Source organism: Mastacembelus armatus, chromosome 14 (assembly GCF_900324485.2).
Source record: "Mastacembelus armatus chromosome 14, fMasArm1.2, whole genome shotgun sequence".
Taxonomy (NCBI): domain Eukaryota; kingdom Metazoa; phylum Chordata; class Actinopteri; order Synbranchiformes; family Mastacembelidae; genus Mastacembelus; species Mastacembelus armatus.
The window spans coordinates 10729973-10747572 of record NC_046646.1 but is presented as its reverse complement, the minus strand read 5'-3'; the positions used below and the strand labels follow the sequence as shown (position 1 = coordinate 10747572).

The 17600-nt window shown below is 40.9% G+C and overlaps 1 protein-coding gene across 6 annotated transcripts in view; it reads right to left on the bottom strand.

The window, feature by feature from the left end:
* Window positions 1-5657: 5657 nt before the first annotated feature.
* sipa1 (signal-induced proliferation-associated 1) overlaps window positions 5658-17600 on the bottom strand; it is a 29825-nt gene continuing 17882 nt past the window's right edge. For 4 of the 6 annotated variants that reach the window (XM_026327815.1, XM_026327814.2, XM_026327817.1 and 1 more), the window contains 14 exons: window positions 17093-17217; window positions 16808-16996; window positions 15911-16085; window positions 15388-15491; window positions 14291-14448; window positions 13261-13867; window positions 12898-13172; window positions 11745-12137; window positions 11213-11339; window positions 10979-11111; window positions 9738-9836; window positions 8855-8927; window positions 7521-7599; window positions 5658-6284 (listed from right to left, as the gene is read on the bottom strand). In XM_026327815.1, coding sequence (XP_026183600.1) covers window positions 6141-6284; window positions 7521-7599; window positions 8855-8927; window positions 9738-9836; window positions 10979-11111; window positions 11213-11339; window positions 11745-12137; window positions 12898-13172; window positions 13261-13867; window positions 14291-14448; window positions 15388-15491; window positions 15911-16085; window positions 16808-16996; window positions 17093-17217 — 2681 coding nt within the window. In that variant the 3' untranslated portion in view covers window positions 5658-6140. The remainder of the gene's footprint in view (window positions 6285-7520; window positions 7600-8854; window positions 8928-9737; window positions 9837-10978; window positions 11112-11212; window positions 11340-11744; window positions 12138-12897; window positions 13173-13260; window positions 13868-14290; window positions 14449-15387; window positions 15492-15910; window positions 16086-16807; window positions 16997-17092; window positions 17218-17600) is intronic. The other 2 variants (XM_026327818.2, XM_026327819.1) reach the window with 2 other exon arrangements.

Sequence of the window (17600 nt, the reverse complement as noted above, 5' to 3'; positions counted from 1 at the left end):
CAAATTATATATTTTAGAGAATGTGTAGAAATGATTTTTTTTTTACCTCTCCATTATGTTTTTTGTTTGTTTGTGGTCGCATTAGCTGTTATTTAATGCTTTAAATTTCATTCTATTGTGCAGGTGTTGCTTTTCTTGTGTCCACCCTCTGCAGGCTGCACCCAGCAGGAGGAGATTTTGAAGCTTCCCTACCCCTGTGAGCTCCCACTCACAGAAAAGGTCCTGACAACTCACTGAATTCACTATTAACGTAAACAAGTGAACAATCTGCCCGGCAAAATAACTTGAACGCAAGTGACATTCAGTAACGTTATTAACTTCAAACTTTGGATTAATTATTTACTTGTACTGAGTTAAGGAAAAGGAGATTTGAAGCAATGGGGGGAATAAAAGGACAAAATGTACATGCTTGGCCACTGACGCGCTACATGCTAGTTTTTCTCGTTCCCAAGCTTTGCATTAATACTAAATAAAAATGCTAAAAGTGAGGGGGCTGCCCTGTGTCTGTTTAGGGAAACAAAGACTACTTGTCACATGGAGACCTTCCAGAAACAGGGTGAAGATTAAGTAACAGGGCTGTAGTGCTGTCTGCCAATAATCCACCCTGCCAGTTTCCAAGAAAGTATGAAAGTACACAAACCCTTTTTGCGTAAAAGTGCATGTACTGCACAGTAGAAGTTGTCTGGTTAATGTCTTATATTAAATATTCAGGCTTTTAGACCCATTTTTACTTTGGTAAGATGAAATGAGAAGAGGTGAAAGTGGCTTCATGCAGCACCAATACTCCTGTAGAGTCCTGGTGTTTTTCATTCTTTAATGTTTAACTCTAAAGTTTATGACATGGGGCCAGGACGCTCTGGTTCGTTTATCATTGACTTTCATGGCCCGTTGTATGAGGTGCACCACTCAACAGGTCGGATGCTTCAGAAAACAGTTATATTTTTCAGAGAAAAAGTTAAAGGTGCATTAGTTTACTGTAGAACAATAGAAGCCTTCTCGTTTAAAGGTTTAAGCGTTTCAACAGTTTGCTTAAAGGTCTGTCAGTACTGATTTTCTTCAAAATGCACTGAAACAAAACTTCTAGTATTATCCCAAACTTTGAAATCCCCAATGCAAATCCATGTTAGGCTAGATAAAACAAATGGCTGGGCGTATTTCTAACCTTTAAAAGACCTCATGGATAATAAAAAATATCAGGTTTTTGTCTCTGTAGCTGTGTAAAATATCACAAATCTATGAAACCTCATATCAGCCATCAGTCTCATTTATGGCAGGAACACAGCAATGATGTTGCAGACAAACTTGCATTAGGCCTCATCCACCTATATATGGGAGAACATAAGCCTGGTGATTTAAAATAAAACATACACCTCCATTCCTTTGACTTACACCATAACCACTGCTTGGCTAACCCTAACGCTTACACTAACCTTAACCTAACCCCAACCTTTCACTAACATTACATCAAGTCATCACCATAAAACTGTGATTTACATAGAGGACACCAGCACCTGGTCCCCATGAGGAAGGCTGAGCCCCACAGTGTGAGTGTGTAAGCAGGTTTTGGTTCCCACAATGTGAGTAATACCAGGTGCGTGCACACACACACACACACACCATCACCAGCACACAGCCTCTGTATTTACAGAACAGGGATGAGTCAAACTGGCGTTAAGCCCTTGAGCTGTGTGTGACACATAGCCCCTAGTGAAGACTCCGTCCTGTGCTTCAACCCCAAATAAAGACATAGGCCAGCGCATTGTTGTCATCAGTTCTCCTCCTGGTGTCAGGGCGGGGAAGATAAAGTGTTTTTCGGGGGCCGGTGTTTAGGAAATCCTTCCAGAGGACAGAGTCCTGGGAAATGTTTGTATGATGTTGTCGTGCTATATTATGACCATGGAACACGCTTTGGAAAGTGTATTTGTCTTAGCTCATGCTGTATCATTTCAGGGAGATAGGAATGTGTATCCAGTCAGGATTTCAAACTGTGTTATCTAACTCTAAATCTCCACATGGGGTTATGTGAAGGCAGGATGGTTTTATTTTTATATTTTGGCAAGTAATCGTAATAAAATATGTTGCATTTGATTGAAGACGTGTTTGGCATATGTAGCTGACAAAGTTGAGCATGACACTGAAGTAGCTGAAGAAGCAGGTGAAATTAAGGAGCATATGTTAGCAGCACGGCTCTTTTAGGGTTGGCAATAGCATTTTAGACCTAACTAAAATATCTTTACAATTAGGGTCCAGTTACATTTTGACATAAAAATAATACATTTGAATAACAAGATGAATAAGGACTAATGAAAATACCAACCACTGTATTTTCTTAAATTTGGAATGAGCCTTTTAAATCTACATAGGGTGGTGGGTCCCTTTTAACTGAGGCAGCCATGTTGCACCAGCATGTTTGTACAGTAGCTCAGAACGGACAAGCCAAACACTGGCTCTAAACAAGGAATCACATTTTGCTTTAAAGGTGACAGTCACCTTACCCTCCCTCCCTCTAAGAATCAGAGCAGTGGGGTATGAGGAGCACTTAGAAGATTGCATTCTGCAATCTCACCACTAGTTGCCGCTAAATCTTTCACATTTTACACACTGCACCTTTAGGCAACATTTACATCTTATACTGCGCAGCATCTATACTGCTTTGCAGGTCAGTGGAGTTAACAGAGCTGTATTTCCCTCAAGAACCAATTTAAACAGTTCTAGTTTCTTTTCAAACAAAGATCCTGTTTTGTGGACCCCCAGGCCTTTATTGGTGCTGTTATGTTGGTGAGTAAATGCTAAAAGATTTCAGCTTTTTTTCTTTTCTCCAAACTAAAAAAAGAATATTCCATCAGATCCTGAAAACAGCTGCACAAATAGCTCAGCACTATTTGCCTCTGAGCTATTTGTCACTGTGTTGGCAAAGCCTTTGTATCATTTTTGCTTAGGAGCACATAAGGTTTAGATTGCTGCTTCGTTACATGTGGTGGCCAAATTACTGCAGTTTTTTCAGCCTGTCATGTCTCTTTGAGGTCATTCAGCAACATCCAGCTTTTTGGATACTCTTGGCTTTTCTGAGACAGTTTTATTTTTTTTTAAATATTTAAATACCAAAATAATCCTCCCTTCGGGGAAGCATACACGATTCAACACATTCATTTCAATTTAAACGTGATTTCAGTGCATCATCAGTCATTTTAAGCACCTTTTTCCTTTTAATTCATTTTTAAAAATCATATATTTGTTGGTTCTTTTAACAATCGGTGGTACTCATAGAGCTGTAAACCTTCAGTGATGCTTCACACAAACAACACACATCTATTATTATCTGTTCTTGAGGGTCGTGTGTCACCCAGTGACGTTTCCGCGCACAGCGGATGAAAGACCAGATGTTGTGACGGTCTCTTAGAAAATCCTTCATCTGCCACAAAACAAAAAAAACCCTCCGCAAGTGCAACCAAAGACAAAGAAATTAGATCAGTAAATTGGGTTAACATACATTACATTTTCAGGTAGGCACAAAGTCAGAGAAATAAGCCTTCACATAACACCAGTATGACCGCTTTCCACCACCCACTGTGAAAGAGTTTCACTCGTTAAGGCGTACCTAATGGTGTTTTAAGACCTTATTAAATGTGTAATAACTATAGCTGAAAAAGCTCAATGCTAGAATGATAATAAGAATCACAGTCCCATTAAGCAAGAGTTGCAGATAGTATTTTGTCATGTTGTATCATGGTTGTTGGCTTTCTACAAAAGAAACTAAAATGTATACCCCATCCCACCTTTCCTTTCTGCCCTGTTTCACTTTTTTTTTTTTTCACGACTTCCCTCCAGTTTAAACAGCTACAAGAGAATCCACATTTGCATGATTAATAAGTTACATTTTATACATACACACATACAGATGGGAGCTTGGAAGTTGCTTGGCACATTCTCATGCTAGACCAACCTCCTACAATCTAAATAACTATACAAGACACAGTAAAACAGGTCTTCTCACACTGACCTCTCCCTGTTCAATCATGAGGCTTCAGCATGTACAGGAGAAGAAACAGGAGCCCGCATGGCCACAATTAACACTTGTCTGCATAATCATCCTGCAAAAGGAGGGCATACACAACCCAATGCACTAAGTAACATGGAACATTTCAGCTGTACATACAGTATTTTCACATATTGATAAAGTTTAGATTCATAATTTAATCTGTATATACTGTATCTTATTATGCTGGTACCAGGTATTCACAGTGACTCTAAAATAAAATTACAAGAGGAAGTTTGTACAAGAAACAAGAGTCTGAGTGACTGGCGAGAGTTTGGCATCCCTTTATGTCGCAGGTCAGAGTTTGCAGTGGGAGTTTAGTTTGTGGTTGAGTCAGTTCTGTTTGATTTTGGTGGGATTCAGGAGAGCTGCCTGGGCTTTTCGTTGGCACTGAGGAGAAGCAGTCCTACTCCTCTGAACGCGCGTTTAATAATGGCGCCGTCAGCAGCGAATACATACATACATACATACATACACACGTACACACACACACACACACACACACAAAAAAGGTGAGGTAAGGTGGTGTCAGGGATGATGAGATCTTATCCACCTTCTTTTATGTTGAACAAGATACCCGGGCAGGATAAATAAAGTACAGTATGTGCCCTGTCCAGTGCTGATTTTACAAAAAAAAGTGCAAGAACGACACAGAAACACACACAAACACACATCAGGGTGGAATGGTAAGATTTCACCTATTGTCCTTACCGCTACCACTCAATAGCCATACTAAGGAATTACCCTAAATAGTCACTGTAGACATCTGCCAAACACAAAACACATTTAGATACAATATTCTGTATTTAACTATCAGTTCAAGGTGTTTTATTCAGACACCTAAAGCTATTTTGCCAGCTGAAAGAAAAGCTGCCTTTTGGCATTTTGTGGTTCAGGCCAGCAGGCGATCTTCTACAGTATGGCTGCTACAATAGTGAGGTTAGAAGAAAACAGCTACAGGCAATCGTGGAAGGAAGCCGAAGCAGTTCTTTCCTGCCATCATCTGTGTCTTCAGGAGCGGTATAACCCTTTCCAGTATCCCCTTAATACTGTTTTCATATACACGTCCAGAAGGAACAAGCATGCTCAGTTGATTTTTTTTTTTTTTTTTTTTTTTGACATTTCCAGTTTATGTCCCCTCAATTTATGGGTCTAATCGTCTCTCTCTAAAAACTCTAGGATTTTATAAATACAGTACTACGGAGAAGTGAAGAGGGCAGAGAATGATGTCCTTATGTAACAGACCTTGCTCTGAGGCGAGTCACTTAGCATCATTACATCTCTGAAGTAGAAGGCTGCCTACAGGCGTGTCATTGTCATCTTCCCTTTTTTTTTTGTTTTACTTCAAGGCCTTCCACACTAGCAGCGCCACACTCAAACATTGCAACTACACATCTGGCAGAGAGAATAGCAATACTACTGTTCACATATATTATTGGTTTTATGTGTATACACATATATATATATATATATATAAATATATATATATACACACACACACTACCAGTCAAAAGTTTGGACACACTTAACCATTGAATTGAATGAGAAAGTGTGTCCAAAATTTATATATATATATATATATATATATATATATATATAAATATACATATATATTTATATTACACACACTTTTGGTCATTTCAGATAAGACACCACCAAACATGCTATACAGTGTCTGTCTGTCTTAATTGCCACTTCTATGCAAGTGCTATTCAGCCCAGCATGTCAAGTATTTGAAGCAAGGTACAGTAAGAGATGCACACACACACACACATACACATGTGTGCCACACATCCACACCCATATTGAGTCATACACACACTCTGGCATATCATACCAACACGTTGGTCAGTCCATGAAGGTCATGGGATGTTGAAAATGTCTTTTTGTTTTCTTTTTTATGAGTTGATTTGCATACTCTCTCACCAAGAGGCAGGTCCAGGAGTCAGGACGGAGACTGTGGTAATACACAGGTTGAAGAGGATAGGTGTGTGTATTTGCTTTTGCAAATATGCATGAACAAAGGACTGTGCTGAGTGTAAAAGGACGTTGTACAGTTTGCACCTTTCTGTTGATTTGTGTTTTTGTACATGGTGTGGTGAAGTTAGCAGGGCTTGTTGACATTGCACAGCAACTCTGTGACTTTGATGAGGCGGGCCACTGTGCTCTGCGACTCCTCCTGCAGCCGCTGGTTGTTCTGCCTGAGGCTCTGCACCTCGGCCTGCAGCACTGCCTTGTCCTCTTTCTCCTAAAAGACACAGGCACACAAGAAAACAAAATCCCTCGCTCAGATCGCTGTGGCAGGAACGGGAGGAGAGCGACAGGTACAGCAGTGGCGTTAAGGAAACTAGTGGGCACACAAACACAGAGCTTGAAAATAAAACTCCAGCAGTGTAGATAAGCACATCACACCGCAGTGAGGAAGAACAAACCCACAATCATAAACGATGCAGAAACAATTAGTCACTGAAGTGATCATTTGTTTGACAGTTTGATTTTTCTTTTATTTTACTCACTTAAAAACACTGAACATTTGCTCACTTTTCACTGTTTCATCTAATTGATCAAAATCAGTGCCTTAAGGGCTGCTGGTCAGACTAAGTAGGCAACTAATTACTTACAGTAGGTAAAGGGCTTCAACTAATGGTTATTTTCATGATTGAATAATCTGATAATTATTTTTCTTCAGTGAATTGTCACTAATAAAATCTCAAGCGAAGTGGAAAATCTCATTTACAACGACCAAGGCTTTTTTCATCCAACAATCAAAAGGCATTCAGTTTACAGGCATATAAAAAAGAGAAAAGCAGCAAATCCGCACATCTGACAAGTATCAAAACTGTTGTTGATGGAACTACAACTTGGTAAGCAACTAATCAGGTAGCTGCTTCAGCAAAAAATCTGTTGTCGATATTCATGAGAGTTCATAGACTAGATAATTGACTGATTAGAAAATATCCATTATGTAAATCAACAATAAAAATAAATACAGTCCTGATCAAGGACTAAAAAATAGAAAAACACATGGTATTGGGAGGAATATTACTCTTTGTACAAACGTACATACAAAAAAAAAAAAAAACACTCAGCATAAGGTCCACTTAGGTCTGTATTTTACTGAGGAGTTGCATCCACCAAGGAAGACCATGACATGTAATTGGCAGCTTTGGAAGTAAAAGTGGACTTTGTGCTAAGAATAATTATTGAGAATAAGAATGGAAAAATAAACATAATGTTCAGTAGTGCTGAGGTATTAAAAATATGAATTGATAACAGCATTAAAGGAGCTGTAAATAAATAAAAATATTAAAAATATTCCAAACATCAGAAAATATCGCTGTTAAAACAGAAGTCTGAATAAATAAATGGCTCATAAATGGCAGAAACTACAACAAATCAAATGTGTTTTCCTACCTGCTGACTTTCCAGTGAAGCTCACTGAAAATATTATTACAGGGATAAACATTTAAGAAAGTCAAAGCACCTTTTGCAGGTCATCCTGCAGCTTCTTCAGCATGGCCTCCAGCTGAGATACCTTCTCTTCTAGGTGGCCTGGGGAGTCACTGCAACAAAGAGAAGCAGTGACACTTCGTCAAAACAATTACAGCATTTGAAGGTTTTGTAACTGGAAAACACATGAAAGGAAACCGAAGTGTCAATATGTTTCCAAACCACCAAAGTGCATGTCTTCAATAGAATAAGGTGAAGTTTAAAGTTTTGTTTTTTTTTGTTTGTTTTTTTTTTGTTGCACTTCTTTTGTAAGCAAGAGTCTCATCTAATAAACCTTCATCTCATAAACTGTGAACTTTTCAATTTGCTTGATGGGCTGTGGAGCAGTCTGTCACTCTCAGAGGCATCGTCTCTGTTATCTTTGATGAAACCAATAATAATCAGGATCAAATTACAATCATCGCTCTGGCTGACAAGCAGAGCCGTTCTGAGTGAGGATAGTCATCCCATGGTACATTTCATACAGCTGCAGTTATACATAATGACTCTGCAAACCGTTTGCAGTTTTAAAAGCAGAAAAATGTTTTTTAAAAGAAAGAAATTCATTGGACACATCTAGGACTGTTTTCTATTTACTTTATGGCAAATGATATAACTACATAGTTAGCTTTCTGGTTGGATCAAAACTAATTTGTGCAAGTTAGCTGTATTTGAGGACAACATTTCCTTGAAAGAGGGTGGCAGTTCGCTTTTTCATGAAAAAAAAAATCTGAATTTCTTGCTGCAAAATCTGGAAAAAAAGGAATATGTTTTGCTATATATTAAAATTTGCAGGTGGTTCAAGTTCTCAAAAAGAAGTGGTGATGAAATATCATAATCACCAATGCTGACCTCTACTGTAAGTTGATATACATAAACTGGGCCTGTAAATACTAGAAGCTAGGAGTGGACAAAAGGTTTATGTTGGTGTTTTACTGTTGAACAGCACTTCTGTGGACTGAGAAAAGTATGAAAACACAATCAAATAGATTGTGGTAGGAGTTATAATAAAGGATGACGACTGTGTGAGTCATGCATGCTCTGAGTCTGTGTGCATCACTGAGTCAGCAAGTGGCCTCTCTTTATTGGAGAGAGATCCCATCACATTGACTCAGACTGGTATCTGGGTATATATATATATATATATATATATATATATACAGTATATATGTCCATGAGTTAAAAATTGTCGAAGACAATAGGCTGTTTTCATCCAGTGACCCATAAGTAGATTGGTGTTATATAAACATGCTCATTAGCACTAGGTAAAGTTATTCTACTATTTTGTCAGTGCTATTCATTTCTAATCCAGTGAATTTAGCAACCCACCTCTCCTTTGAGTCTTTCAGCTTGCCTTCAGCCTGATCAGCTCCTGCTTGGGAGGGGTCCCCAGCTTTGCGATCTGTCGCAGGGAACATTACGCTCATTATTTAAAACAACCATTTATAAAAGTGAAATCAAAGATAAAGATGAGGGAAGATGATGGGATAGAAATCAGAACCATGTATGCATTTCTTAAAGTTCTCTTCATGAAGACTGTATATCTATTTTACTCATATAGAAAATAATTAGATGGCCAAAAGTATGTGGACATATGTGATTGCTGAACATCTTATTCAAAGGAAGCTAATCTGCTGTCTTCTGGGATAACCTTGGATAGGATTTTAGAACCAGCCTCCAGGGTTTTGTTCCCATTCAGTCACAAGAGCGTGAGTGAGTTGTGTGATAAGGCCTGGCTCACAGCCGTAATCCCAAAGGTTTTGGACGAGACTAAAAGTCTGGGTTGTGCAGGCCCACACCAAACTGGAAAAACCATCTCTTTACATAGAACAATTGGATTTTGCACAATGGTACATGCTGAATCAAATGAGGGTCTTCCGTAAACCTGGATGAGTATAACTGTGAAATGTCACTGCATATTTCAAATTAAGGCACCCAAACCATGAAAAGCATCCTCAGATAGACAGCGGGAGCTGTCTCCATACTTTTGGCCATACTGTATAATGATCATACAGTTAATTACATTGTACAAATTTAGAGTCTAACTAGTAACTAGAATCTTTAAACTGTAGAAGAAAACTCATGATGAGATAAGCACAGGGAGAACCCAAAATCCACGTTTCTCTTTACAGCCTTATGACTAATCACCAGCAGAGTTTGCTGCATTATTTTCTATAGTTACTATTGTCTACGTTTATTAATAGTTCCCCACCCTCTCGTGACAAAGCGTCCAGGATGTTTCGGCAGGCTGTGGCCAGGTCGGCGATGGACTGCCACTCCTCTTCAGTTGAATCAGTTGTCTCTGAGAGAACTGAGAGAATGAAAGTGAGACGTGTCATGACTTTAATTGTGAAAGTACCTCAGTATAAATAATGAGTGCAAAGCAGCTGGGAAAATACAGCAGATCAGTTAGACTGTAACATTTCTAGGCAGCTGGATTGACTTTGTTTCTACAGTAAATTAAAGTCACCACTGGAGGGTGCTGCTGTGTTAACGCTGGTCAGATTCATGGGCAGGTGTCAAAAAGGAAGAAACATTATGACGTATATAATGCACCTGCAGGTTTTACTGAAATATGTTATAACTTTCTAAAAATATAAGACTGAGTTCAATATCATGCTGAAAACAAGGTCTTTGTAAATCTTTATATGGAAATTGCCATTCACAATGCTCTACTTGTACCTTTCTAAGTCGTATTAACTTGCTCAAACACACCAAAAAATGTATCGAGTTTAAAAAGCTGTGATGTTTTTTTTAATGACTTGCAGACTTCCTGTGAAAAAACCTAACATAAAGCAATCAGAGGCTTCAGAAGTGACGACACCCCCCCCCCCCCCTCCTCCAACAATCAGAAGAATTTGATGAGAGGATGCACAAGTGTGCTCTTGTGGCAGTAAAACGCAGTCTTATATTCTCGGTGGAGGCAGAACAGATGGTGTAAGAGGGGATCCTTGATATGGGGCTGCCTAAAACTCCACCCCTCCCACTCCCCATCTGTCCCCCTTTTATCCCAGCCCTGGCAGGGGGTGGCAGCGGAGCAGGGGTGATATTAGATTAGCGGAACAGGGGGCAGCGTGGATGAAAGAGGAGGGACAAAGGGGCTGCAGAGGGGAGCAGAGAGAGGATAATGAAGAGAGGGGTTTAAGGCAGAAAAAATGTGGAAAAAAGGAATTTGAGACTCAAATCAGGCAGAGATGATTTGGAAACATGTGTAATTGTTCCATTTTGGCATCAGTGGAGCAGTTGTGTCAGCTGTTTGAGAAAGGGGCGTTGTTTTGAGTCCAGGATCAGGACTCTGTATGGTCTTTGTCTCCTACATCATTTTCACACACTTATGTTTTCGTTTTTAATGCTGCTAACAGTCTAGTGGTTAACAAACGCAACATATGCATTAGTACTGATACTCACGTGAATATACGTGTATGTATAATTTACCACGTCGTCAGTACTTACTCTTTGTGATGGAGTTATGAAGACTCAGTGCCCGTGAATTTCTTTCAGCTCTGTCTACAGACGACAACCGGGAAGACGAGAGAAAGGAGTCACTCGCCGAAGCTTTGTCACCGTCAAACTCGGCCCCCATGAGCTGAAGACAAGATAAAGATGAAAGGGGAAATGCCACTGTCAGAGAGGAGATGGAGCATCGGAGAGAAACCGCTCAGATATCCTTTCGTCTCAGCCTGTCACCTGTTCATCCTCCGGGGGTACCTTAGGTTTGACAGCCAGGATCAGATCAGGTGTGGCGTCTCTCAGCTCCCCGATGTTTTCGTAGATGTGTCGTTCCATCTTCAGCCCCATGTTGTCGTACACGTGTCTGTCCGCCGGGCAGGGAGGGAGAGGTGTGATGATGTAGGGGGGAGAAACACAAAGCAAATCTGCTGTTGATGTTTTGTGACAATTTTTTAAAAACCAAATCTAATCCAGAGGTCAAAACAGAAACTGGAGCACGCAGACAAATAATCACTAAGGAAGTGTGAATTTAGGCCTGACTGACACTAACCATTCTGCAGTCAAATCTAACTATTAAAAACATCATGATTCAGTCAAATAAATATTAGTGATACTATTACTAATATCATTCTCATTAATATTTCATGTTGCTGCAAGATTTCCTGCTTAAGTTGAAGTGTTTTTATGGAGATTTCTTTTCCTCTGTGCTTCTCTAACACTCACATGCACACCTTGAATCATTAGTGACACTGGCTTTAGTAACACTCACTCATCACATGTATCCTTGCAGGACAGCTGTCTCTCCAAAGAGTAGCTACGTGTGAGCTGTGAAGTGCTGCCCTCCAGGCTTTGAGTGGCTGGTTGGTCCTGCAGAGAAGTGGCCCGTAACAGAGGCAGGCTGGGCGGCATGAGGAGCAAGCCATGACTTCTCTCATTTTGCCCTTTATCACACGACTGCTCTCCGCCTTGATCGGCCTCCACCTGCACCTCCATTACGTCGGCTTCACCGACCCCACCCGCCTTCAGCTCGTCCTCTTTCGCCTCCTCCTCTTCCTCCTCGTCTTCTTCCCTCTCGTCGAGCACCCAGGCCTCTCCAGACTGATCCTCGCCAGGCTTACACTCCACATCTTTGATGGCCTTCTGGTACAGCTCAGAGAAACTTCTGCAAAACACACAACAGCAGCGTCGTCAAAAAGAACAAACCCATCACGCCTCTCTTTTCCATTCAGCTGCTCGCTGCATCACTGAGTCATAAATTAATGCAGAAGACAAAAAGAAAATAGAAAAAAAGCTCTATATTTATCTGAGCTTCTATTATATTCCTTTGAAAAAACAGAGGACATCTAATTCCTATCATGAATTATGACATCCTTATGACAATTCGTGCTTTGTTGTCACAGAACAAGCATTTCAGTGTTGAAATATAAATAAACCGGGGTGGGGGGGTTCTCTGAGGATATTTCTGCTGCCAGCTTTCAAACAGTGTTTAAGATAACTGTGAGCTGCAGCAGTGTCCAATTTAATATTGGATTTATTTACTGTAACAATTCTGTCCACAGTTGTTTCTGCTCTCTCTGTGACTTCAGCTGAAAGGAGTGTGTGCTTTGTGATGGTGGGACATCCTGGGCAAGGTGATTAAAGTCATTAGAAGGACTGATTGGTTGTTAGTCAGATGACACTGCCTGCAGGCTTAACTCAGAACAGCAGAGTGACCCCAAAGTGACACATCTTTTGTTTTTCTTTCTAAAATAACCACTAACTTGTTGTTAACCTCCCTCTCACCACTCTGGGATTATTCTTCAATGTCTGCAGCTTCCTTTATACCCATTAGCCCTTTCTCCACTCTCACTCTGAGTCTTTTGACCCAAACGTGCCCTCGTTAGTGTTCTGACCCTCTAACTCCTGTCTGCAGCCTCACCCACCTGCGAGGCTTTCCGTTCTCATCCGGTGGGATGACAGTGATGTGGATCTTGTGCGCGGTGCGGAGCAGCCTGGTTCTCTCCTCAGGGCTAAGGTGAACCAGCGAGTGTCCGCACAGCCGCACCACACGAGCTGACAGCTGCAGGCCTCCGCTCTCAGCATAGCAGAACCGCTGCAGCTCTGTCACAAAACCCTCCTCGTTCATCAGGAAGCCGGGCTGCCCAACACCGTCACGCAAGGGGGTGACCTCCAGAGCCTCACAGCCCCGTGTAACCAGCTGGAAATGAGCAGAAAAGGATAAACAAAATTGCTGAATGAAAAGTACAAACCCACTGTAAAATTTCAAATCTGGCCACATCACTCACCTCGAGCCTCTGCACCACCTCTCGTATGTCCTCTGCCTGGTTCTCCATCATACTGATTGACACAGATTCCCCACGCTCATAGAAGATATCCAAGCAGGGACCCCCCTCCTTAGTCTCTGTCACCGCCTTCCAGCCAATGACGTCCCGGCAGGAGCAGTTAAACACCACCCTGCGTGTGCACCTCTCAATGAGCACCACTGATTCGGCCGACACCCCGAGCAGACAGGGCAGCTTGTGCTCTCCAGCCTCACCCTCATTTCCACTGTTGACCATCACTGCCCACACCAGTGCCCCGGCACTGTGCAGCTCGGCCCCTTTGGCCCCTTTCAGTTTGTCTTTGCGCTTACCTCCCAGAGAGAGCAGGGGGAACTTGGTGGAGGAGTCGATGGGTGTTGTTGTCACATAGTTTTCAGCTAGGTCCTTCAGGTATTCCTGCCGTGTGCGGGTGGCCATGGAGCGGAACTTCTCGGACTTCTCCGCAGCGTTTTCGGCATTCACTGCCTTAGCCAGAAGGAAGTCTCTGAAGGCAGGTGAGCGAGGGAATCGTGCACCCTTAGGGAACAGTGGGCCAAATAATGGGATATCTTTAGAGCGTGTCACAGCCACCCTAAGGGAGAGAGAGAAAAACAGGAGCTACAGCATTAGAGAGAGGATACAGTGGCAATATTTGATCGATGTCTTTTCAGTTCTGTGTTGAGTTTTGTGTGATACTCTCCAGAATTACAAGCATTTACACTGACTCTGCTGCACAGACCTGTTTTCCCTGAGATGCTCCAATATTACTATGAAGATATACATGTGCACATAGAAAAGCTGCTCTTAACATTGATTCGCATGTATATTATAAATGAAATGTTAAGCAAAATCTATTTTGGTCTGAGAATCTGAGATTTGCTCATGAATTTTTTTAGGTCACAAGGTCACAAAGACTTATCCTGACTTCAATAGCTCAACAGATTTCAGTCTGTGTATAAGAAAGTAATTCCTGACTATCAGTACTGGTATTGTAACAAATAGGTTAAAATCCCACCTGTAATAGGTGTTGTCAGTACAGGGCTCGTGAACCTGAACGATAATGAAGACATGCTGGAAATGGGAGCGAATGGACTTTGGAGTGAAGGGCAGTGCGCCTGGCTCCTGGAACACGATCGTCACGATGTCGTTACCGATGTGCCGCTTCCTCAGCAACTAACGGGGCAAAACAAACGAAATTCATTATACGAACAGACCAGAGTCATCATGGTTTAATCAAAGGAAGAGAACGAGCCTCATCTCACTGAAACAGTTTGACAGGCCTGCAAGATAAATAAACCACAATCGTTTTTCTTTCATTTCTTATAATTTGGATGTTTAAAAGGACTGAGATTATTTTCTTTTAATGTTAAGAGTAAAGTGATTACATGTATTTTCTATTGACATAGACCCAAGGTGATGGTAAATATATGTATATATATATATATATATATATATAATATAATATATATAAAGGTAGATAAAAATATTTTTAAAAAGCTGTAATCTCCCAAAATGTGCCAACATCTGTTTGGGAGATTACAGATTACTGTAACCTCATGATGACTGAGAAAACAGAAAACTTTTTATGAGTTATAAATATTCTTTGAAGATCAATAAATGTAGAACTGAAAGTAGATAAAACAGAAATCTGACTATACAATATGCAAATAAAAATCCAAACACAACAAATCAGACAGGTTAAAGAGGAACCTAAGACTTTGACACTAAGGATTTTTTAAATCTATATTTTTATGTCACATCCAGTTTCGTTTTGAAAAATAAAAGTAACAGGATTAAATCATGGACTGCACAAAAATAAATGACATTCAGCTGAACAGGAAGGCTGCCTGTGGGAGAACAGTGAATGCAGCACATTTGTGGTGGGACTGAACACTGGGGGGCAGGATTTTTAAGTCACCCTTATTCCAGAGTACAAGAAGTTTAAAGCATTTACTGAGGCATGACAGTCTGAACAGACTGATTTATTTTTTTTTTTTATTTGTTTGTTTTTTTTTTTAGAATAGAGGTGAAATAACTCCAGCTTGGTTTTGGAAAAAAATACTTTTACAAATACTACAATAATACAAATACTAATCTTTGCATGTATTTTACCTGTTGTGTGTTGTTGGCTGTGTAGGGCAGCATAGTAGACACGTGAAACATAATCTCATAGTCTTGGTAGCGGGTGTAGAGGGAATGTGTCCCAGTTGAGTCCGCTGCACAAGCACACACAGAAACACACACACACACATACATACACACACACACACACACACACACATGCATGCACGCACACACACACACACACACACACACACACACACACACACACACACACACACAAAGAGACAGACAGGTAGAGATTTTTCAGTCAACGTCTCTGAATGAAAGCTCAAAGTGTCAGTCAGGGTGAAATCTCCCCCATTTGCTGTTCTCTGAACACTGAGGGGAAAACTGCTCGCAGATAATCAGCAATGACTATGCCATTTTGCAGGCATTACTCAGATTACATGTGGCTAGATAGGAGTTATCAGGCTTTCAGTGGTGCACTGATGCCCTTTGGATAATGGAGCCGTGACAAGGTGAGAGGCAGCCGATAGATCTGGATGAGGTGTGGTGCATGTTTTCAGCTTACTCTTGTTGTCCAGCTGAGCTCGGTATTTCTCCCAGCCCTTCAGCCGCACTCGCTCCCCGAGCAGATCCAGAAACTCCTCGAACGCCGGCCCAGAGCTCTCGTTGTTGTACATGTCTTCCTCAGAGCTCTGCCCGGCGCGGCAGTACATCACCCCAACCTTTCGCTGGAAATTCAGCTGCATCAGAAAGAAGAGGCAAAAAGATTTTTTTGCATTATTCTCAACACACTGTCAAATGTGTATATTTAAAGACTCTACAGTATTTGTTAGACCTTTCAGCCAAAGGTATATTACACACCTACACAATACATATCGCATCATCGATTCTTTCAATCATATTCTGCATTTATGTCAGAGACAAAACAACAAGTGGGTAAGTGAGTTTAAATGTTCTGCAGTCTCTGCAGCACAATCTAAAGTGTCATGAAATAAAACTAAAACAATTAGGCAAAAGCATCAAAAAAAGAAAAAATAATTCAGCGTGATTTTGCTCAGTTTCTCAAGATTTACTTTTTTTTGTTGTTGTTTTGTTGTTTATAGTTTTTGAGAGTTCTAGAGACTAAATGAACCACTTGAGGATAGCACTTACTTTGAGCTTTGAAAGCATTTGACAGGCAATTTAAGAGTATTAGCTGAAAAAGTTATTTCAGTCTGTAAAATCTAAATCACTCCTAACAACACAGTACAGTAGAAAACAACAAAGCTTAAAGGTTTCCTGCAGACAGAAAGTGTAGGCTGAGGCCCTTCCGACAGCGCACAAACAATATGAAGCAAAAAAGTAAAAGGTCTTAAGAATCTAAATACTATATCTGACTTCTGAAAAACTATTTTCTGATGCTTATCTGTCTGTCCTGAAAAGCTTCGTGTTGGACACATGCAGCAGGCACAACCCAACTCACCCCCTGTTCGTCCAGCTTCAGCAGGGTGTCCCGGACCTTAGGGGAGTTTGAGGCCAAGCGGAGGCAGTGCAGGTTCAGTTCAGGGATGATGAACTCCAGCAACTTCTTGGGAGACAAGCCTCTAGGGGTCGTGTGACGAGCGGCAGATGGTACTGACTCCTCGAAGATGGACCCTCGCAGCGTCTTCATCTGTGGACAGCGTTCAGATTCAATGCACCCGGTCAGATTAAGTCTAGGCACAGGGAGCAAGAGGACAGCTTTGAGGAGAAAGAAGTGCTGGTTTACCTCTGTGGTGCGGAAGATGATTCTGTAGTTGTACTGAGCTCCGCTGGACCCTTCCTTCTCCTCTCGACGGAAACTGATGGCTACTGGCCCGAGGCGATCATCCATGCCGAAAAAATTCTGGTGTTCTGTGACGACAGCATAATTACATAAACACATTTGTGAAGAAGTCCTGAACAGGGTCAAAAAAACAACGCTATTTATATTAAATAATATACTGACAATAAACCACTTTACAAAAATGATCTGAGGTGGTAATATTGGCGACAATATTGTATTTAATTTCATAAAAAGTCTACATGATGTTATATTTTCAGCAAATGGTTGGACTGGGAACAAGATGCTGATTCTGATAAGAAAACAAAGCTCTAGTACAGAGACAGAACTATTGTCCTGTGCATATGGCCATAAAGCAACTTTATTATCTGTGGTGCACATTAAGGCTTCTCTGCTCTACCAAAAAAATCAGACTACCATCCCTTCAGTAGAAAGAAATGTTTCCAGACCTTCT